This window comes from Schistocerca piceifrons, chromosome 1 (assembly GCF_021461385.2).
Source record: "Schistocerca piceifrons isolate TAMUIC-IGC-003096 chromosome 1, iqSchPice1.1, whole genome shotgun sequence".
In the NCBI taxonomy this organism is placed as follows: Eukaryota; Metazoa; Arthropoda; class Insecta; order Orthoptera; family Acrididae; genus Schistocerca; species Schistocerca piceifrons.
In genome coordinates, this window is record NC_060138.1 from 366,880,761 (window position 1) to 366,905,150 (window position 24,390).

At 43.7% G+C, this 24,390-nt stretch overlaps 1 protein-coding gene across 2 annotated transcripts in view; it reads left to right on the forward strand.

Moving 5' to 3' along the window:
* Nucleotides 1–24,390, forward strand: part of LOC124786384 (formin-like protein 6) — a 76,484-nt gene that overhangs the window by 42,820 nt on the left and 9,274 nt on the right. For both annotated transcript variants that reach the window (XM_047254259.1, XM_047254260.1), the window contains one exon: nt 7,559–8,899. In XM_047254259.1, the coding sequence (XP_047110215.1) occupies nt 7,559–8,899 (1,341 nt within the window). The remainder of the gene's footprint in view (nt 1–7,558; nt 8,900–24,390) is intronic.

Here is a 24,390-nt window from a genome sequence, read left to right on the forward strand (position 1 = left end):
CTGTTAGGATGCAGTGATAATTGCCTGTAGCTAATCGTCAAGACCAAACTACTTAGTTAATTGGCCTCTAAACATCTGTGATGGATCTTCCAGGTTTCCTGGCTGGTCTTGCTAGGGGAGTATAATATGATACATTGATCTCGCATTTTGTAGCTTTGTCTTTCTTTGTTGCAGCGTGAATTGGATTGCTATACCAACTATCATTGCACTCTATTATGTCATTATTAATCATTTTTTTGATCTCTTCATCTGCAATCGCTTTCTTCAGTAGTATGGGATACAACTTGATTCTAAATGGTTCAAGTTTCTACATTTTTAATTTTTATGCAACCTTATTCATTAGTGATATGAACTGACTAAACTGCAATTGTCCAGTATAACTGTGGGTTCTTTGATTGCTCAGGGAGATGGTAGAGTGGAACTACAATGTATGAAATATTAGTTCACTTTATTACAATCCATTGCCACAGGAATGTGCTGAATGTTTGCAACTGTCTTTGAATATTAAAGCATTGTTTGATGCACACATTTACTAAACTCTTCTAGTGAAGAACAAAGTTCAGAATGACAATTCAATCTAATACATGAGTAATATGGGTCCTAACTGGATAATGATGTTTGCTTGATCAGAGGCTATCCATTGTTACGGACTGCAGCAAGGCGTTGTTAACTTCTGTGGTATTGGTGTGAGGTGCCAACTTCGTTATGGCACCATAATCTTTGGACGATACCACAGTTAGTCCTGGTTGTTTTACAGAAGAAAAAATCATGGTGGCACCTCAGAACTTCAATAGAATCTTCTCATTATGTTTACATGGAGCTCTCAATACTGGATTTCATAAACAGATTTTCCAACATTTCTTGTGGTTAGTCCCGTAAGCAACCCAGTACCAGTTCTGGAAATATGGTTCTAGCAGCTATATTTTTCACTTCCATGATTTGCTTTCACTCTCCGGTGTAAATGCACAACAGTTCTTGAAATATACTCGAGTCGTCAGGTTACATTGTGTTGTTAAAAATTTCCAACTAAACTGGATGGAATAGCTTTATGCAGTGTAACAGAAGTAGAAATATTAGACTAAGAATGAATTTTATACTGTTTAATCAGAGAGAAACAGCCATTTTGGGATTGGTTTAATAAGAAAACCACCTTGGGCCATAACATGTAAACACGACAGTGAAAAACAGTTTCCAAAATTAGGATTTTAGCTTCCAAAGGTGTGTTGCATGTAAAGGTATTGTTTGTGGTTGTTACAAGATGACTAATACTTCTATTTTTTATTGATTATTCAAATAGCATTGTCGCTGTAACAAATCTTCATAATGTTGATACTGTTACCCTAAAATATTCGACCGCAAACCTGCCCCCCCCCCCCCCCACTCTTGCACGCAGTCTCTTCCTCAAATTCTGAATGGCAATAATGCCTGCTCACATATCCACTCTCTGACTCTCTGATCAGAAGTATCTGGACACCCCTATGTAATGAGGAATTGACTATCAGATGTCACGAGAGGCTGACCTGCCAGTACGAAAGGAGGCGGAGAGTATTGTGTTGTCAGTAGAAAAGCAGTAACAGCAGACTGGGTCAATCAGGAGAGCTCAGTGACTTCGAATGTAGACTAGTCATTGGTTGTCACCAGAGCACTTCGGACCTACTAAAGCTGTGCAACTTGACTATTGGTGATGTTATTGTGAAATGGAATGCAAAAGAACAACAACAGTTAAACAAAGGCTAGGCAGTACTCATACTGACATACAAGGACCATGAAGCATTGTAGAGGGCGGATGTAAAAACTCGCATGAAATCACCAGAAGAAATCGCTTGTGTGTTCCAAAGTGCTACCAGCAGTCCAGCTAGCACAACTATGCATAGGGAGTTAAAAAGAATTGGGTACAAAGGTTAAGTAGATCCTCGTAAATCCCACATTTCTCTAGTCTGTGCTAAACAAAATTGAGGTGGTGTAAAATAACGACACCACCGGACAGTGGATGACTGGAAATGAGTGATGAATCGCACAATACCCTGTGGTAATCCAATTTCAAATTTTGGACGTTACAGACTATAAGACACACTTTAAATTTTAAGAAGTTTTTTAAAAATAACATTTTACCATTTTCACTATTAGATTGCAAAGCCAGACCAAAAAAATTCTTAGTTTGTAAAACCAGACTGACCTTTAAAATCCCTGAAAATTGTCATCGGAACTTCCTCCTCCTCCTCCTCCTCCCTCAATGTTGTCCTCATCAGAGATAAGATAGTTTTCACTGCCATTGAGAGTGTTACTTATGCCACACTTCTTGAAAAATTTAACAATAATGTCATCTCTCACTCTAGACCATGACTGTTTTATCGACTGACACACTTTTTTTAAAGCTGTGAATTTTAGTGTGAATTCATGTTGGGTTTCATCCATCATCCATTTGTTCCATTCCTCTCTCATATATACTTTAAATGGGTTATTTATTGAGACATCAAGAGATCGCAGTTGTGAAGAAAGTTCTCCCGGAGTAACAGCAATCTCTGTTTTCCAGGTTCAATTTCTCTTTCACAGCATTTTTCAAATTACTACTAAACTGACCTAGCACAAGACGAAAAATCTTCTTCAACAAAGTATCTTTTCTCTCACCCACACGCTGTTAATCCATAATATCACACCAGCCTTGTCTATCCAATCCTTGTCATGTATGTGAATAACGCCTGGTGGTATTTCGGAAGGTTTTGACATTGTTTTGCACCTGAAAATGATCATTGGATTAAGTTTATCATCATCAGCACAACTTATTTTTACAGTTACAGTTTTTGCACCTTTCATGGCAACAGTTATGTTATTTGGCACATCAAGTGTCAGAGGAGTTTTGAGCATATTCACTGTTTTGCTTAGTTCAGTGCTGGTTTTCTTTCAGTGTTGAATAATAAAATGATGTAAAGATATTTTCTCTTCATACTCTTGTGGCATTTTCTGAGATTTCGCATGCTAAGTCCATGACACTTCATAAACCTGTCGCACCAACCAACTCAACCTTTAAAGTTGTTAAATTCAATTGTAGCGCTAACTTATGAGCATGTATTTGAATCATTTTTGTATTCATTCCAGTGCCTTTTTGACAGCTACTACTTTCAGTTTATAGCCTGCATCATATGAATACCTTTTACTTTTTTTCCATCATTAAAATAGCTACTAACAAAAATATTGTACTGTTAACTGATAACACACACACTTTCAATTCAAATTAATTGGCACCATAGACTGCAATGACACATCATAGGCTAAACTGTGTTGTGGGTTTGTGATGGGCAGGTGGGAGAGAGACAGTGTTAGCAAACTTGTGAATTCCCACAACTCGTGTTCGTTCATCAGTGCACTGCTGCTGCCGCCAGCTGATCCAATGTTACCAGATAGAGAGAGATTTCCCTCGGCATTGAATATGTGGTCATTTTTATGACTGGTGGCAATTTTAAATCAAACACTGGACGTTTCTATATTAGTTTCAAGTATAAGGTGCACCTGAATTGTGGAGGCAGTTTTTCGAAAAAAAAAAAGTGCATCCTATAAACCGTAAAATACGGTATGGTATGAGGATGTTTCTCGTGGTCAGGGAGTGGTCCCCATATTGCACTTATAAAATGCTAATTGCAGACACATCTTGCAGCATTATGCACTGTGTGCAATAGAGAAGCAACTTGGAGATGGTGACTGATGGTATCGGCATGACAATGCAACCTGTCATAGAGCAGAAACTGTGAGGCAATGATTTGTGGACAGTAATGTTCCTGAAATGAACTGGCATGGCTGGATACTGTTGATCAGACAGTCTGTGTTACTCTTGTTACCACCTACGCAGATTGTTACGCTCTTTATTGTGACATTTACAACTTTGACAGATCATTTAGCTGCTCAAACATATTTTCGAGATGCGAATCCAACAGTGCATCAATCTTTATTCCACAAACACTTACACCGGTTACTGTAATTAGTATTTACTGCTTCATCTCATCATTTTCATTGAGAAGTTATATGTCAGCCCACGTCCTATCTCACAAGTTGTTTTTGTGGTCTTCAGTCCAAAGACTGGTCTCCACAGTTTGTCCTATGCAAGCCTCTTCATCCCTGTGTAGTGACTGCAACCTACACTTATTTGAACCTGCTTACTGTGGTCAAGACTTGGTCTCCCTTAGCAGTTTTTACCGCCCTCCAGTCCCACTTCTCTCTATTACCAATGCCTCAGCATGTATCCCATCAACTGATCTCTTCTTTTCATCAAGTTGTGCCACAAATTTCTTTTCTCCTAAATTTTATTATGCCGTGTACTCATTGAATCTATAGTCTTCTTCTGTAGGATCACATTTCAGAAGTTTCTATTGTCTTCTTGTGTGCATTGTTTTGTCAGCCATGTTTCTCTTCTGCTAGCTCCAGACAGAAACTTAAGAAAAGACTTCCTAATGTTTAAATTTATTTTGGATGTTAACAAATTTGTCTCACTTTACTATTACCAGTCTATATTTTGTGCACAAACTATTTCTATCATCATCAGTTATTTTACTGCACAAGTAGCAAAACTTGTATACTAATTTTAGTATCACATTTCCTAATCTTATTCCCTTTACATTACCTGATTAATTTGACTACATTCTGTTGTTTTTATTTACTTTTATTGATATTTGTCTTATAACCTCTTTCTGTAGTTATTGTATTCATTTTAATCGTGTGTCCTCTTTTTACCACAGCTGCTTTGGATGGTCATGCGCAATACTACATTCATTTAACCAATGGTTGTTGTTGTTGTTGTTGTTGCTGCTGCTGCTGCTGCTGCTGCTGCTGCTTTTGCTTGCATTTGTCTCTTCTACGCATTTGTCTCCTCTACGATGTTGCTTGACTAATCCCTTGGCCTGTGATCAAAGTTGTGCCTCTTATCTTTATGGTTATTTCTAGAATACTCATATTGTGGCTGAGGAGTATCATTTCATGTACCGAAACCAATTTTGTTACTTTATCACAGCAAACTTAATGAATGTGCTCAGTCGCTATATTCTTGACTTGGTGGCTCCTTATTGTGGCTGCTTCTTTCTTGAAAATTGTTGTTACACTTTTATTTATTGTCTTCAATCTCTTCAGTTCACTCTATACCTCCTTCAGTGTGTGAGTATAGTAACAGTGCCAACTTTCCATGAACTGCTAGCTGTACCTTTTTGATTAGAATTGTGACTAGTTCAAACTTTTTTACAAGGTAATTGTGAATCACAATATTTTTGTAAGAATTCTCTGATTGTAACATTGTTTCTTACATTATGTATTTGGCAGAAGCAAACTAGATTTTACTGCTTATTTTTATTCACGAGACTACTATTTGCTAATGAATACAACCTCAAAGTTCAAAAGGTGCAAAAACTTCAGCTGCATAGATTCCACATGTGCTCCATTTTTCATATAATTAATATGCCTATGAGCCTATCTTTTGTCTTTCTGGATACATTCGCAAAAAGACACTTCTAAACAGTTCATGAATCCCGTGGGATGGAGTCCTTTAGTTACTTGGCTTGAAGTAATTCCATTATTATGAATAGAGGTTGGAACTGAGACAGCCAGCTTAGAACTGTTCTCCTCTAAGGTAGCCACTACGTCTTCCCGTAATTGCTCTTTGTTGACCATGAGTGAGCTGTCAACACATGTATTTTCAAGCTCCTTCCATTCTTGTACTCTGGTGACTAATTTAGTAATCGTAGCTGGGTTGCATTGAATTCCCTAATATCAGCATTGGCACTCAATGTGTGTACTTCACGATCTATATGTAGATCTGCAGGTAGATTGCTACTTACTTTAAGGAAGACGATCTATCTTGTCCAACATTGTTGACATTGCTACCTGGAGTTTCCATTGTTTTTAGATTGCCGTTTGATCACGATTTTCGGAAAGCGTTATCCTTACGTCACAAATCTCATGTTTGTTGTAATGTACCTGAAACTTGACATAAATTCATTTGCTTGGAAATTAAATTGAACTGTTGTTGTTACTATTATCATTATTATGGTTGCTATGCATTTATTTATTTACCAATTATCACTTTTTATTTGTAGTTTACTGTTGCTATTCGAGTTTACACTTTGTCATTTGGAGATAGTGAGTGGAGCTGTGATTGCTAAAATATGGAGTGCCACGTGGAGAAATTGGGGCATTTCGCACATATTCTTGTGTTTGTGTTCAGTAGACAGGCGACAGCAATGGAGGCAGCCAGAAGCATTTGTGCTGTGCATGAGGATAATACCGTTGGTGGACAGAGCACAGAAGGAAAATGGTTTTCTCATTTTAAGGATTGTTTTGACATTAGTGACTCTCCACATTCAGGAAGACATTTGGGGTTTGATGAAGATCATTTAAACACATAATCGACAATGATCCACGTCAGTGTACTTGATTACTGGCAAATATGATGAACTGTGATCATTCCACCATTGTCTGACATTTTCATGCAATGCGGAAGATTCAAAAAATCATGTGCATGGATACTGCATGCTCTAAGCCAAAATCACAAAAACCAGTAGGTGGCCATAAGTGCATCTTTGCTTGCTGGTCATAAATTGGCTCATAACAGTACTGACCATTCCTATCCTGTATCATTACTAGTGATGAGAAATTGAATCTTTATGCTGACATAAGGAAAAGAAAGGAATGGTTGAGCCCAAACAAAGCAGCAACTCTCCGTACAGTGATCTGTGTGCATCCACAAAAGATAATGTAATGCTTCTGGTGGATTATTGATACTGTGGTGTACCAGAAATTTCTTCCCCGAGGTGTAGCCACCACTGCTGATTGCTGATATTTATTGTCAGCACCTGAGATGAGATGTCCTGCAGACACAATCGAAGAACAATGACCAGGAAGACTGTGTGATGTGACACTACTCTATGGTAATCCCCCCCCCCCCCCCTCTCCGCAACCCCCAGCCCCACACCCGCATTCTGTTGGACTGATAAAAAACTATATACAGGAGTTGGATTAGGAAATTATTCTGCATCCGCCTATTCACGTCATCTTGTGCACTCAGATTTTCAACTTGACTAAACTCTATTGAACAGCCTTCAAGGAGCTTCTTTTCCAGATAAAAATGCACTCCAAACATGATTCGATGAGTTCTTCCCCTCAGAACCGTGTGATTTCTACAGTCATGGAATTGAAAAGTTACCCCAGCTTTGGCAGGCTGTTGTAAATAATGAAGGAGAATATATTATTGGTGGCTAAAATCTCTGTTATGTGTATCTGTTGTGTTTATTAAACTTATGGAAAAATTCTACGAACTGATGCACCAACCTAAGCAACCCACAAGCATAGCATACCCATCCGAAGAATTGTATCTTTTTAACACAACAAAGGAAAAAAATTGCACAATATAATTTACAGTCTTTAGATTGATGTATATTAATTAAAACTGTCTAAAATTGCTAACTTTTTGTGTAATCAATAAGAAATACTTTGTTGAAAAGTTATAATGCAAATAAAGTAAATAACAATATTACATCCACTGTTTTAATATGAATGTTACTAATAATTTCATTAATTTCAGTGTCAGATGACAACTCATCTGTCCAGTCATCACCTTGGCAGCGAGATCACTGTTGGAAGCAGACCAACCCTCGGCAAGGCATTGGTAAAGAAATGACTTTTTTGATGCAGTCATTTCCACACATGAGGCATCTAAGGAGTCTTCATTCTGTGTTTCACTGTATACAAAAGAAGCGTAGATGCCCTTACGTACCTATAGAAGTGTCAGTGGAGAATCACAGTGGTGTAATAAGTGCACACGTAAGAGGTGGAAAGAAAGAGCGAAACAGAATAAAATTGTTGGATATAGTACAAACTTTATTAGATAGAGTGAAAGGCTCAAGTAGTAGTAATGAAAGCACTGTTTGCTCTAATGCAAGTGGGGCTATTCCACCAAATCACGTGCGGACAGTAACTGTAGCAACGGCAAGACTGGATCCTAGCATTATATCCCCTAGGAAGAGAATACTTCGTGAAATGGAGAGAGTTAGTCTTGAGGACATGTCGAACTCTAAACGACAGCGAGCTCGTACCAGTAGTGCCTTGCCACAGAACAATAACAATGGTAGCAGTGGAAATTGTACTGTTACGTGCCAAACTCTCCAACCTGGCAGTGCACTTCCGTCTCCTCCCCAGCCTAGTGTCAAAGGCAGTGTGAGTAATTACAGTATTACCTCGCTCCTGGGAAATAGTCGAAATGAAGACGTACCAACACCTGGACCTCAAGATACAGACACATCATTCCTACGTACTCTCCTGAAGTCTTCAGCGCAACAGACTAGCAATGTCGAACAGACTCCCAGACCCAAAGCGGCTTCAAAGCCTGCTGGATCGAGGAAATCGTCACCCACACAGCAACAGCAGCAGTCACCTCAACAACTGCCACAAACGCAGCACTCCCAAAACCAGTCACCTACACAGCAGCAGCAGCAGCAGCAGCAGCAGCAGCAGCTGTCGTCCCCATCGCGGCTCAGCTCTCCTGCTCTCTCACCATCACCAGATAATCTTCGCTCTGGACTTAGAAATCCAGTTGTTCCGTCCATTGGCAGCTCTGCACACCTCTCTCCATTCCTTACACCTCCACTGATATATCCACAGCTTTCATCTCCCTTTTTACCTCATCCTCCTCCGACATTAAGTCATCATCCTTACTATTCCAGCCCTCCACCTGTATCTGCATATCGTGGATCTCCATCACCAGTTCCAACTTTGTGGGTACAATACCCACTTTCTAGTCTTCCAAGGGGGGCAGTTCATTACGGACTTGTGGCTCCCTGCCATGCACCACCTCTTAGTCCGTGCCATTACAACCCACTAACGCAACAACCACTGGAAGAGCTGAAGAAAGAAGATAATGGTTCAGGTAAGTGTAGAAATAATAATTTCTAAGAGATTGATTTAAGGGTGGTAAAGTGAACAGAGGATGTTCTGAACAGTAGAAATTAATTTCTCCCAGCCCCATACAGATTCCTAATCCCATATAGAGAACCCAGAAAATGTGCGATTGTGAATTTTTAATAGCTGTGAAAAATGAGGCTACCAGTATGTTGCTTCCTCCTATGTACTGGTATATCTTGTGAAAGTTAAAAATTGGAGAGATTTGAGCTTACACATAAGCTTATCAGAAACCACTCTCCCCACGAATCATTTACAACCGGAACAAGAAGAGAGGGGAATGGCAGGGGTACACAAAGTAACCTTCTGCCATGCAGCAGACAAAAAAGCAAGTTAATGTTGTTTTAGCGTCCAGTTCAGAGCTATCTTGAAAGTTTCAAGTCTCTAGCAAATCAATAGCAGAATTTGTACCAGAGAGACAAGAAAGTACCTAACATAAACATGTTACAATTTCATACAAAATACTGTGAGACTTGATTTATTTTGAGTACTTTAACTGTTTCTTGTTGGGAATAAAGGAACTAAAATCTAGTTCGTTTTAATTTTAGTAATGAAAGTCAATTACAGTAGTGGAATCTTTGTCTGTAGGGAGGATGATGATAGAGTTGTCTGCTTTCACGTCAGATAGACGGACTAGAATTCAGCTTGAGTGAGGTTTGGGGTTTTGGTATTATTTTTAAGAAAGAATTGTGAGGCAGTGCTGGAAGTGAGGAATGCTTGGAGAGGATGACGCTGGGGAAGAGGAGGACAGTCAGAGGATTTGGATTGGAACTGTTATTGGCAGGATTCTATGCTCATTCTTCCTCTATCCACCATTATTCTCACTCTGTCCTCATATCTTCTCTGGACTGTTGCTAGCACAATACCTACCAGTGTATTATCTCTGAACTCCTACTTTCTGTGCTAAGTGCACTTTTACTGTACAGTTTATTGCAATAACATGTAGAACTCAGATCTGAACCTTAAATGAGTATACAAACTGTGCTGATATCTTGTAGTTGTGTGTGGTGCAGTTTATTCAAGTTGATTTCTAGGATTCGGTACAAATACTATTGAAGAGTTAATGTACTGAAAAGTAGATTACTTTTGCTAAAAACATTTAGGTAGCTTCTGTGTTAATTGGTGCTACCAGTTAGTATTAATATAGCCTGAATTTACAGAATAATAGTTTCATTTTCTTTTTTGGCTTCTGAGACAAGATGAAGTGACTATATGCAAAAATTTATTTTTTTGTCTTCATAGGTACTTAGTGTTATGAGCACGCTATGTAGAATCTTTGGATTATCTGATCAGTGTTATTATCCCAGCTTTGTTTAACTGTTTCAACATCAAGAAATATCATGTGACCTTTGATTACTTATTTCCATTTCTGCTACTGCAAGCCATTGCTGCATGTTTGAATGATACTGAAGAAATGAGTCAACCTACAGATCAACACATTGTAGAATGAGTATTTATGAGCAGATTTGAGATTAAATATTGGTCAGTGAATTAATTCATTATTTGAACTGTAACTACTGTCATGTAACTGTTCCTGGTAATTGCTATATTTTGCATCAAACAGCCGGCCAGAGTGGCCGTGCGGTTCTAGGCGCTACAGCCTGGATCCGAGCGACCGCTACGGTCGCAAGTTCGAATCCTGCCTCGGGCATGGATGTGTGTGATGTCCTTAGCTCCCTTAGTTAGGTTTAATTAGTTCTAAGTTCTAGGCAACTGATGACCTCCAAAGTTAAGTCGCATAGTACTCAGAGCCCCCTTTGCATCAAACAGTGGAAAATCCAGGATGGAATAATGACAATATTATGAAAAGGATAGTTGCTATTCACCGTACAGCGGAGATGCTGAGTCGAAGATAGGCATAACAAAAAGACTAACAAAGCTTTTGGCCAAAAGCTTCATCAGACTTCAACAACAACAACAACAACAACAACAACAACAACATCATCTGATGAAGCTTTCGGCCGTGTGGGCGCACACACACACACGTTTTGTCTAATTCTGATGAAGGCCAGTTTGGCTGAAAGCTTTGTTTGATAACGTACCTGCAATTCGGCATCTCTGCTGTATAGTGAGTAGCAACTACCCTTTTCATAATGTTATCTGTATTTTGTAAGCTATCTGAATTTTTCGAAGGAGCATTTTTGGTTTTGTCAATAAAAAATCAATTGTTCTGAAATTCCCATTAAAAAGTGAAACTCTGTTTGACTGAAAGAAGAGCTTTTCATTCAAAATAATAAAAGATAAAGGAAGTTCTGGCAACAATAATAAATTAGAAATGTACTAATTCATTCATAAATCACAATAGAAGTATAATGTATCTGCTCTACTGCCTGTGTCTACATAATATGCCTTTATCTATTTGTAGTCCTTGGAAATGGACAACTTAACGTGAGAAATAGTCTTCCAGCCCTAGCTTTCACTCTTTAGCATTGACTATTAGTAATTCCAAAATAGTGATATGACATTTGATTACATCATGTTTTTTGAGTAAAAATTCAAAGAATACTGTTTCTTTTTTGTACCATTCAAGCTGTCATTACTTTTTGAGTTAAAGAGCGAAGAGTGGACAGGTTGTTTTGTACAGTTTACCTATTTTATTTGATATTTTGATTCTGTATATTTCGGCGTGTATGATTCAAAAATCGAAGAATTTTTCAATCTCTCTTTGACATCTGTGTTCATTGCTTGAAATAATGGCAATAAGAAAACTGAATGTTGATTATATTCAGAAACTGCTTACTTTGACCAGTTTTAACAGTGAGGTTAAGGAGATAAAAAAAAATTAGTTTAACCGAAAACCAGTTGTTTCACCAATAACCACCATTGAATGGTACCTGGTGACATCGTGGGCACATGACGTGGTAATTCAGGTGTATGAGTAGAACAGAGACAAATCGAGACTAGTTCTAATGATAATGAAGGCAAAAAAAGTGGAAATCCTCTGATATGAGAGTTTGACAAAAGGCACCAGGTTATGGCCCAGTGCCTGGGGCTGAGCATCTTGGAAGCCGCAGAGCTGATTGGCTATTCACATACTACTGTTGGGAGCATCTGTGGAACAAAGTTGAAGGGTGGTGAAACCACAAGTAGGTGACAAGGTGTCATAGAGCATTGAGGTAGATGGCTTGCCCTTTTTCCAAAGCAGAATAAGCAGTAATCTGTGCAGATAGGATGCAGATACAATGCTGGTACAGACACAAGTGTTTTGGAGCACATCATTCAGTGCACATCGTTGAACATAAGCTCCACAGCAGATGACCCTCCAGTATTCCATGTTGAGCCAATGACACCATCAACTATGATTGTAGTGGCCAGAGAACCATAATGATTTGACCATAGATCAATGGAAACTTGTGACCTGGTCAGATGAACCATGTTTCTTGTTAAAGCAGGCTGATAATCGTTTCCAGATACTCTATCATACAGGCAAGCAGCTGCACGAAATGTGCACTGCACCACAGACGCAGGCTGGTGAAGGCAGTATTATGCTATGAGGGAATCTATGTGGGCTACCGTTGGACTCATTGTAGTCATGGAAGGCACTATGACAGCTGTGGACTAAGTGAACATTATTGCAAATAGCCTGCATTCCATTATCCTCTGTCTTCCTTGACAGTGATAGTATCTTCCAGCATAATAACTGTCTGTGTCACACGGCCATAATCATGTTACATTGGCATGAAGAGTGTGATAATGAACTCGGGTGGCTGCCCCGGTCAGCAAACCTGCTTGATCTGAAGTAGAAGCAATACATCTAGGAGCTATTGGGTAACAGGTGTGCTTAAACATGTGATGTTACATACCTCTGGAAAGCTACCATATACTTAGAAAATCCAAACCACCCAAAATCTTAAAACTAGCCCAAGCCACTCATCGAGCAACATTTTCTAGTGTTGGAACTCTTTTTGTATCATTTTGCCACTAAATTTTGTGCTGCTGACTTGGATGGAGGTTTTGCCAAAATATTTCCAATCTTAAATTCTTACACAAACAGTCATGTACAATTTTTCCACAAATTGTGCTTCACGCAACATTCAACAATGAACACATGCTGTTTTATCATAAGCACCATTTTGTGATACATTCAACTGGTCACTAAACAAGTCTGTTCCTCTCATTCCCGCAAGTATAATGACACAGCAAAATGCATGGGACAGAGCATACAGGAGATACACATGCACAGACTTGTGACACCAATCAATTTATGTATTTAAATTACAGTTTTCAGCATTTTCTGTGGTGGGCAGTTCTCCTGTTCATGAATAAGGGCCAGTTATGTATCAGTCTTATAAATATTTCAGAGCCAGTTGTAATTTGCACATGTGGTGTATATAGGGATACGCTCTACTGGGTAATGGGACAAACCCGCGAATTTATGGTGAACAAGATTAAGCTTATGAAATTGACAGTGGCTGTTAACTTTAACGGGTAGTGCATCTTAGAAAGAGCCATCAGATTGTGCATTCTAGTGCTGAAATAAATAGCAAATAAAGCAGGACCTTTAAACACAGCTGAAAGGTTCAGTCATACTTCATAAAAATGGACTTCAAGTTACCAGAGCTCACTTGTATCATTGTAAAACAGTGAGATGTGGGAACAACAGGAGAGATGCATATTATGTCTCTGTGTGCCAGTTTTCAGAATGAAGGCACCCTCCCCACAGTACCTCTGCTGCACTTTACTGATGCCTCTGAGTCTTCCTTGTAATCATGATGACAGTGGACAGTGTTATCTGAGAACACTGAGCTTTGCGGGTGCCATGCTGAAGAGGTTTAGTAAAGCACATTCAATGGAGATGGCCATTGTGAAACATGCTACAAGTACAGGTCATGTAACCACCCCACCTGCGGGTTGGGATTATAATAGGCCCACGGTATTCCTGCCTGTCATAAGAGGCAACTAAAAGGAGCCTGTTTATGATGGTCCCCTCTCGGGTTTGACCTCCATATTTCCAAATTCTTCCAGAGAGTGAGCCAATTGAGGAAGGGCGCCATACACGGTGCATTGTGTCCATCGTGCATTGAGATCTTTATAGAGCTTTCTAGTCATCGCATTGCAGTCCTGCTCATTCTCCATCTCTTGGCCGAGGATACATTCCTGGGTATCACCATGCACTGTGCAGTGTTGCTTTTTGCAGAGACAATGACCGTGGACTTCCTTACACCTAATATTCAGCACAGTAGCCAGTCCGTTGTGGTGCGGCCGCCATGTACCCTGTTGGTTGTAGCCCCCTGACAACACAGGGATCGCTCTGCTGATACCTGCGTGATTAACTCCCCACGTATGCCTATCTCCCTGGGGCATCGGGACTCCCGGCAATGGCCATCCTGCCAGGTGCCCCTTGCTGAAGCTGGGTAGCCTCCGTGGGGAGGGCCGTTGGTCGGAGTGGGTGGCATCAGGGCGGATGACCCGCAGTGAAGCGTGGTACGTCATCTCTTGTTGGTGGCCAGCCACCAGCAGTCTCTAAGCATTCTCGGGCTCAATTCAACACTCAGAAATAAGATCCCAAATTGTTCCCCTCCCTGGCCACACTGTGGGAGGAGTGTAAAGCTCAGGATGGCAGTGACACTTATTCGCCCCGGTTCCTAGTTGGTATGAGAGCTGATGGGGAGTCTTTCATTTCAACGAAGCCTCAATTCTTCGTAGAGCATTTAGAGGACAAGTTTGGGGAGATGGAGGGCTTGTCCAAAATGCGCTCTGGGTCAGTACTGATAAAAACGGCATCCTCTGCCCAGTCACAAAGGTTACTTGCTTGTGACAAGTTGGGGGATGTTTCAGTTACCATCACACCCTATAAGAGTTTAAATATTGTCCAGGGTATTATTTTCCATAGGAACCTACTTTTGTAGTCTGATGACGAGCTGCATGCCAAGGTGTTCATTTCTTCTGGCGCATTCATCCAGATCCAAAGAATAATCAGATTGCTACCAGCGCCGTCATCTTGGCCATCGGGAGCAACACTCCCTCACCCATCGGGGACAGCTGTCCCCGCTTCTAAGCCGGAGAAGGGTTCAACTTCTTCGGCTCCTCTCTCTTGCAAGGGGTCCCTTGGGTCCCTCCCTTCCCAGGTTTCCACAGGTGGGAAGGATGACACTTGGCAGTGGCATAAGTGCCCACAAGCAGCTTGTCATAGGGATTCGAGATCCTCCTCCGCCCCGCAGACTGAATCGGTGAAGCCCTCCCAGCCAGTGAAACCCAAGGAGCAGTGAGAAAAGTCCAAGAAGAAGACCTCTAAGATGAAGGAACTTGTGGTGGCACTCACCGCATCACAACCTACAAGCTCTGTGTCTGAGGGCTAGGTAGAGATTCTGGCATCCACTGAGGACCTAGATCTCGCCAAACTCTCAGACACAATGGATGTCACTCGCACAGTTACTCAATCGGTGGCAGCAGGTGACCCAGCAGCGTAATCTGCCTCCTCGGTTGCTTCACACCTTTCTTGGCCATGCACACCAGTGGAACTGCAGCGGTTTTTTCCACCATCTTGCTGAGCTCTGACAGCTTCTCAGCCTTCACCCTTTCTTCTGCATTGCTGTTCTGTGAACTTGGTTTCCGGCGATGCAAACCCCCGCACTCCATGGCTATTGGGTTTATTATAAGAACCGGGCAGCTTATGAGAGGGTATCTGGTGGCATCTGCCTCTACGTCCTTCACTCTCTTTACAGCGAGTCTGTCCCTCTACAAACACCTTTAGAGGCCGTCGCTGTTTGGGTGTGGATGCCTCAGGCTGTTACTGTCTGCAGCTTCTATCTTCCACCAGATGGTGATGTCCCACAGCATGTCCTAGCTACGCTGATAGCCCAATTGCCACCACCTTTTCTGTTACTGGGCAATTTTAACGCCCACAACCCTCTGTGGGGTGGATCAGTGACAACGGGTCAAGGCAGCATCCTTGAGCAAAATATTGGCACAGCTCGACTTTTCTCTTTTAAATAATGGTGCCTTCACACATTTCAGTGTGGTTCATGGCACGTTCTCAGCCATTGACCTTTCAATCTGCCGCCCTAGCCTATTACCATCTGTCCAATGGAGTGTGCATGACGACTTGTGCATAGTAACCACTTTCTGATCTTTATGTCACTGCCACTGCGTCACTCTTCTGGGTGCCCCTGCAGTTGGGCTATGAATAAGGCTGACTGGGACTTGTTCACCTCCATTGCCACTATTGAGTCTCTTTCCAATGACGCCATTGATGTGGTGGTTCACTCGGTCACCACCGGCATCGTTACTGCCGCAGAATCTGCCATTCCCTGTTCTTCTAGGTCCCCTGGATGGAGGACTGTGCCTTGGTGGTCACCCGAGATCGCTGAGGCGATTAAAGATTGCAGGCGGGCACTCCAGCATCACAAGCGGCATCCCTCATTTGCACTTGTCATTGCCTTTAAACGGCTCCATGCGCAAGCTCGCTGCCTCATTCGCCAACCCCAGCAGGAGTGCTGGGAAAGGTATGTCTCCACCACTGGCCTCCGTACCTCTACATCACAGGTTTGGGCCAAGATTAGGCGACTCTATGGCTATCGGACCCTCGCCAGTGTGCCTGCGCTTTCACTGGATGGAGCAGTCTGTACTGACTCCGACACAATTGCAAATTGCTTAGCAGAGCATTTAGCTCAGAGTTCCGCTTCTGCGAATTACCCAATGGGCTTCCGCTCCCTGAAAGACTGGTTGGAACGTCGGCGTCTTTCATTTCACATGCGCCACCCTGAATCATACAATGCTCCGTTCAGTGAGTGGGAATTCCAAAGTGCCCTAGCCGCTTGCCCTGATACGGCTCTCGGGCCAGATCGCATCCACTGTCAGATGTTCAAACACCTTTCGGTGGACTGCCAGCGATGCCTCCTAGACCTTTCTGGGTTGAGGGTGAGGTCCTGTCGCAATGGTGGGAAAGCATCATAATCCCCGTGTTGAAACCTGGCAAGAACCCACTGGAGGTGGACAGCTATCACCCCCTTAGCCTCACCAACGTTCTTTGACAGTTGCTCGACTGCATGGTGAGCCAGTGGTTGAGTTGGCTACTTGAGTTTCGGGGCCTTCTGCCTCGGTTCCGTAAGGACCGCTCTCCCGCCGATAATCTGGTGTGCCTGGAGTCTGCCATCCGTACAGCCTTAGTACACTGTCAGCATCTGGTCGCTGTCTTTTTTTGTCATGCAGAAGGCATACGATACGACGTGACATCACATCCTCTCTACGCTTCATGGTTGGGGTCTTTCGGGTCCACTCCCGATTTTCATACAAAATTTTCTGTCACTTCGTTCCTTCCACATGTAAGTTGCGGCCTCCCATAGTTCCTCCAGAGTTCAGGAGACTGGGGTACCACAAGGATCTGTCTTAGCTGTCTGCCTCTTTTTAATTGCAATTAATGGGCTCACTGCGGTGGTGGGAATGTCTGTCTCAGCTTCCTTGTATGCTGACGACTTCTGCCTATACTTTAGCTCCACTGGCATTGCAGCTGCTGAACGGCAGCTGCAGGGTGCTATCCACAAGGCGCAGTCTTGGGCTGTAGTGCATGGCTTCCAGTTTTCGGCTGCCAAGACCTGCGTTATGCCTTTCTGCTGGCGACGCACTGTTCACCCTGAGCCATGGATTATCTTGATGGCGAACCTCTTGCTGTGATGGAGACGCATCGTTTGTGGGATTGGTTTTTGATACCTGGTTGACTTGGCTCCTTCATATTCGGCAGCTTAAACAGACGTGCTGGTGGCATCTTAATGCTCTTCGTTGCTTGAGTCACACCAGCTGGGGTGCCGATCGGCCTTCCCTTCTACAGCTGTACCAGGCATTAATTCAGTCCCGTCTAGATTATGGAAGCCTGGCTTACAATTCGGCATCACCTTCCGCATTGCAGTTGCTTGACCCCGTCCTTCACAGCGGGATCTGACTCACCACTGTAGCTTTCCGGACAAGCCCTGTCAACAGCATACTTGTGGAGGCAGGTGTCCTTCCATTGCGGTCCTGGCGCCAACGATTACTGGCCGCTTACGCTACACACTTTTGTAGCTTGCCCGGGCATCCCAATTATCGTCTCCTGTTCCCTCAGTTGCTCGTCTGATTTCTGGAACGGCGGCCCCGGTCACGGTGTACAATCGCGATTCGTGTCGGAGCTCTTTTCTCTGGGCCTGAGGTTTTTCCTCTTCCATCTCTTTTCCGGGTCCCTCTGCATATACCCCCGTGGTGTGTACCCCGCCCATGCCTTCGGCTCGATTTGGCACAGGGCTCGGAGGACTCAGTCCCTCCTGAGGCCCTAGAGTCTATCCGCTCCTGCTCAGGTGAGTCTTTCATTATCTGTAGTGACACTCTGAGCGGTGTAATAGCTATCGACCAGTGTTTCCCTCGCTCTCGTCTGGTGATGGCTATCCAGGAGTCACTCCATACTCTTGCCTGTATCGGCCGCTCTGTGGTCTTTGTGTGGACCCTGGGTCATATCGGCATCCTGGGAAATGAACATGTTGACACGCTGGCCAAACAGGCTGTCGGTGCACCAGCCTCGGAGATTGGCCTTTCGGAGAGTGACCTCAGGTCAGTTTTGCGGCAGAAGGTACTTAGCACCTGGGGTGATGAATTGCGCACCCTTCCTTCATGCAACAAACTTCGGACGATGAAGGAGGCTACCGGTACGTGACACTCCTCCTTGCAGGTCTCTTGCAAGGACTCCGATGTCTTCTGCCAGCTGCGCATTGACCACACCTAGATAACACACAGCTATTTATTGTGCCACGAGGACCCACCTTTACGAGGTGTGGCTAGAAAAAAACCGGACTAGTACTGGTGAAACAATAAAACGAATGCAATAAGGCTGAAAGTCGCGTGGCCTGTCACGTGACTCTCGCTCCGCCTACTGCTCGAGTTTCATCTGCCTCCTGCACTCAGTCTGCCCGTGGCGTCTGTTTTAAGCAGTTGACGTTTTGTCTGTGCGTCGGAAAATGTTGAGTGTACAGAAAGAACAGCTTGTTAACATCAAATTTTGTTTCAAACTAGGAAAATCTGCAAGTGAAACGTTTGTAATGTTACAACAAGTGTACGGCGATGATTGTTTATCGCGAACACAAGTGTTTGAGTTGTTTAAACGATTTAAAGATGGCCGCGAAGACACCAGTGATGACACTCCACTGGCAGACCATTGTCAGCAAAAACTGATGCAAACATTGAAAAAATCGGTAAACTTGTTCGACAAGATCGCCGTTTAACAATCAGAGCAGTGTCTGAGTTAACAGGAGTTGACAAGGAAAGTGTTAGGCAGATTCTTCATGAAAGTTTCAACATGAACAAAGTGTGTTCAGAAATGGTTCCAAAGTGTCTCACAATTGAACAGAAGGAACGCCGAAGAATGATTTGTTCTGACATCCTGGAAAACATTGAAAGTGATCCCACCCTCTTACAAAATGTTATTACTTGTGATGAATCGTGGTTTTTTATTTACGATCCCGAAACTAAACGCCAATCGATGCATTGGAAAACTCCTGGTTCTCCACGACAAAAAAAAGCACGAATGTCAAAATCGAAATTCAAGGCAATGATAATTGTTTTTTTTGACATCAAAGGGATTGTGCACATTGATTGGGTACCAGAGGGACAAACAGTGAATCAGCATTACTACATTAGCGTCCTGGCTACCCTACGTGAGCGAGTACGGAGAAAACGGAACGATTTGTGGAGAAAAAAGTCATGGATCCTTCACCAAGACAATGCCCCAGCTCACAGTGCGTTGTCAGTGAAGACGTTTTTGGCAAAACACAACATTCCCATCTTAGATCATCCACCCTACTCACCTGATTTGGCCCCCTGTGACTTTTTTCTTTTCCCTAAAGTCAAGTCAGCTTTGAAAGGAACTAGATTTGAGACTGTTGAAGTTGTAAAAGAAAAAGCGACAGAAGTAATGTATGGACTTACCGAAAATGATCTGCAGCATTGCTATGAACAGTGGAAAATTCGTATGGAGCGGTGTAGAGACCGAGGAGGAGAGTACATTGAAAGACATAACATGAAATTGTAAATAATTGTAAATAAATGTTTTTTCCAGCATCAGTCCGGTTTTTTTTTCTAGTCGCACCTCGTATGTCGCTGTGGGTCAGCTTTGATGGTGGTCCACATCTTGTAGGACTTCTCAGTTTAAACTCTGCTCAGGCAGACGTTTGCGTTGCCTGATACGCTTCCTGCACTTTTATCAGATGACATTGCGATGGCAGATTTAGTTTTGAGTTTTATTTGTGCAGGGGGTTTTTATCGCTTGATCTAAGTGTTTGTCCTTTTTTTTGTCTTGAGTCTGGCCTTTGGCCTTAGATTTTAGACTGGGGTTTTTAGTGCATTTCTTGGTGGTTGGCTTTCCATGTTTTGTTTCTATGGTCAGCCAACCATTGTCATACTTGGTGTGATTTTTAATTCCTTTTTTCTGGTCTCTGTGTCTTTCTTGTCCTGTGTTGTCTCTTGTCATGTCCATTATTTGTTCTTATTCTTTGTGGGTGTTTCAAGTTCATGGAAAAAGGGACAGATGGCCCTAGTAGTCTGGTCCCTTCAATCTCACAAGCCAACCAACCAACCAACCCCCCCAGGGGACGCACGGTTCTTTCGTGAGTACGTGCGTGGCGAGCACGGGGCACCGAGCTATTGCAGCCTATCTTCTTTCCAGGGCTGCATTTCCTTGCCCTTCCCCTCCTTTCCTCTTCTTGCTCCTTCCCCTTCGCCCTCTCCTCTCCCTCTCTTGATGTCCTTGCTTATGTTGGCCCCACTATCCTCCTGGTTATGTTGGTTTTGTAATTTAGTTTTGTTGCATAATCACTTCATCCTTTTGGCATTCCCTGGTCCCCCTCTGGGGTTTGACCTCCATTATTAAATTTCTATTCCACAGTGTGAGCAATTTGGGGAAGAGCACCTTATCTAGTGTCTCTGATATGTGCCCTCCTAGTTCATTCCACCTTTTCTTTCACGTTGTTGTCTGATGCTAGGGTGCATAGCCAGCACGGTAGCCAGCCCGTGTGGTGGGGTCGCTATGTACCCTTTTGGTTGAGCCCCCTGAACACACAGGGATCACACTTCTGATACTTTAGCTGTGACCTCCTCATGTAAGCCTAGGAGTGGTTGCTTGTCATACTGGAGCATCAGAAGTCCCGGCAATGGCCGCTGTGCCAGACGGCCCTTGCTGTGGCTGGGTGGTGTCCATGAGGAGAGCCCCTGATCGGAGTGGGTGGTATCGGGGTGGACGCTATGCAAATGAAACATATACGGGTCCAGAACTCTGGCCGTTCTTCTGCGGCCGCCTCTGTGTGGAACTGATTCTTGTAGTGCTGCTTCTCCTGCCCCTTTGGCCTTCCCTTCCATGGCTACCCCCTGGGAGGAGGGTCAGGCCCGTCGGCTAGGGGCGAAACCTTTCCCCTGCTATCTGGTTTGCATCAGGTCTGATGGGGATACTTTCACCAATACCAAACCTTTATTCTTTTTGGAACACATTGAAGACAAATTTGGTGAAGTGGACTCCCTGAGCAAGACGCAGTCGGGTTCATTGTTGATCAAAACTGCTTCAGCCGCCCAGTCTGCGGCCCTTCGTGCCTGTAACCATCTTGGCACAATTCCTGAGTCCATTACCCCCCACCAGTCTCTAAATATGGTCCAAGGTGTGATTTTTCATAGGGACCTCATTCTTCAAACTGATGAACTTCTGGGCAATCTCGGATGGTGGGGTGTTCACTTTGTTCACCGTGTTCAGAAGGATCCGAAGGACAATCACATTGATACTGGTGCCTTTATCCTGGCCTTTGAAGGGGATACCCTCCCTGAGAAAGTAAAAATTATGGTTTATCGATGTGACGTGAAGCCGTACGTCCCACCTCCTATGAGATGTTTTAAGTGCTTGCTTTTTGGACACGTGTCTTCCCGCTGTTCACAGACCCCTCTCTGTGGTGACTGTGGTCGTCCACTTCATGAGGGGAGTTCTTGTGTTCCCCCTCCTGTGTGTGTTAATTGTCATGGCAATGTGTGTTAATTGTCATGGCAATCATTCTCCACATTCACCAGATTGCCCAGTATATAAGAAGGAAAAGAAGATACAGGAATATAAGTCCCTTGATCATTTAACCTACACTGAAGCTCGTAAGAAGTATGCGTGTCTTCACCCTGTGTCCATGACATCTAGTTATGCTTTAGTTACATCTTCACCCCTTCCTCCCCCTTTCTTACCCCAGTCCCGGACCCCTCTCCTCCCCCCCTCCTTTGGGGCTCTCACACCTTCTCCTCTGGGCGCTGCTTCCCCTCCCCAGCCGGAGAAGAGTCCCACTTCTTGGGTGTCTGCCAGGCAAGGGCATTCCTCCCAGGATACCCCTTCCCAGCACCTTCCAGGCCAAAGGTCTGCTGCCATGCAATGACTGCGAGAACCACGGTCTGTCGGCCTCCAGGTCACCCGATCTCTTTCTATTCCCGATCTTGCTGCAGCTGGCTCCTTTATGCCACACAGCCCTCCTCGACCTCAAACAGAAAAGAAGAAGAAACATGTCCCAAGACAAGGAGCCTCTGGTGTCACCAGAGGTCCCATCCCCGGCTTCACAACCAGATTCTGACCTCTTGTTCATGGATGTCGCCCCCTCCTTGTCGGTGACGGGTGGTGACGCAGCGGCATGACTGGCTTTAGCCTGTTCAACCCCCATTTGAATCATCGTTCTCTGGTTATCCAATAGAATTGTAATGGATATTACCGTAACCTTCCGGAGTTGAAATCCCTTATTTTGTCTTACTCTGCAGCTTGTGTGGTTCTACAGGAATCTCATTTTACTGATGATCACTCACTGACCCTCTGTGGGTTCCGTGTTTTCTGTTGTAATCGGGTTGGCCCCCTGCGGGCCTCTAGTGGCGTTTGTATGTTGGTCCATACAGACGTTGCTAGCACGTGGATTCCTCTTCAAACTACATTGGAAGCGGTTGCTGTTAGGGTCCACCTGGACTCTGAGGTCACAGTTTGCAATCTTTAACTCCCTCCTGACGGGACTCTTACACATGCTGCCTTAACTGCCCTTCTTCAGCAACTTCCTCCTCCCTTCCTACTTCTCGGGCATTTTAATGCTCATGATCCCTTGTGGGGCAGTACATTTCCATCTTGACGAGGTCTTCTCATAGACCAGTTTATTGCAGACCACGACTTGTGCCTTCTTAATGATGGCTCCCCTACTCATTTCAGTGCTGGTCATGGTACCTTTTCTGCCATTGATCTTTCTCTTTCTTCTCCCTCCCTCCTTTTCTTATTACACTGGTCGCCACATGATGACCTTGTGATAGTGACCATTTCCAGTTGATTCTCTCACTCCCTTTCCGCTCCCTGATGGACAGGTTACCTCGTTGGTCTTTCCAATGTGCCGATTGGCCTCTATGCACTGCACAGGTCGTATTTTCTCTCTCTTTGTCAGGTTGTATTGATGACGTCCTACGTGACGTGTCTGGCGCGATTGTCCGCTCTGCTAGCCTTGCTATACCGTGCTCATCTGGACCATTTCGCCGCCGGCAAGTCCCGTGATGGAGTACGGCCATTGCCATTGCCATCTGTGATTGCCACCAAGCTTTGCAAAACCTTAAGAGGCACGCATCCATTGCCATCTATATTACCTTTAAACGTCTTCGCGCTAAAGCCCATTATTTAATCAAACAGAGCAAATGTATATGTTGGGAGTGTTTTGTTTCTTCCCTCAGTTCTACTGTCCCTATGTCACTGGTATGGGCTACACTTTGCTCTCTCCAATGTTGCTATCGACAGTCCACCCTCCCAGGCCTTCATCTCCCAGATGGCCTTTGTACGGACCAATTGATTCTTGCGGAGCATCTTGCGACCCATTTTGCAACGGCATCAGCATCAGCCTCCTATCCGGCTGCTTTTCTTCAGCAGACACAGTGGGCCGAAGCTTCCGCCTTATGTTTTATCCCTTGTCAGTCAGAATCTTACAACAAACCTTTTACTGGATGGGAATTTCTTTCCGCACTTTCTTCTTCTCATGATACGGCCCCTGGCCCAGACTCCATTCATAACCAACTATTTCAACATCTCAGTGCTCCACAACAGCAATATCTTCTCCGGGTGTTTAACCATATTTGGCTCCAGGGTGACTTCCCTTCTCAGTGGAGGGATAGCATCGTGGTTCCTGTGCTTAAGCCTGGTAAGAACCCCCTATTCGTTGAAAGCTATCGGCCAATTTGTCTGACAAATGTTATTCGCAAGTTACTTGAACGGATGGTAGCCCATCGGCTCAGTTAGGTCCTTGAATCTCTGGATCTATTGTCCCCTTATCATTGTGGCTTCCGAGAGGGTCGGTCTCCGATCGATCATTTACTTTGCTCAGAATCCGCAGTTCGGCAGGCTTTTTCCCAGCACCGCCATTTGGTTGCTGTATTTTTCAACCTTTGCAAGGCCTACGACACGGCTTGGCGCCATCACGTCTTACTTACACTTCATCAGTGGGGACTTCAGAGCCCACTCCCGATTTTTATCTG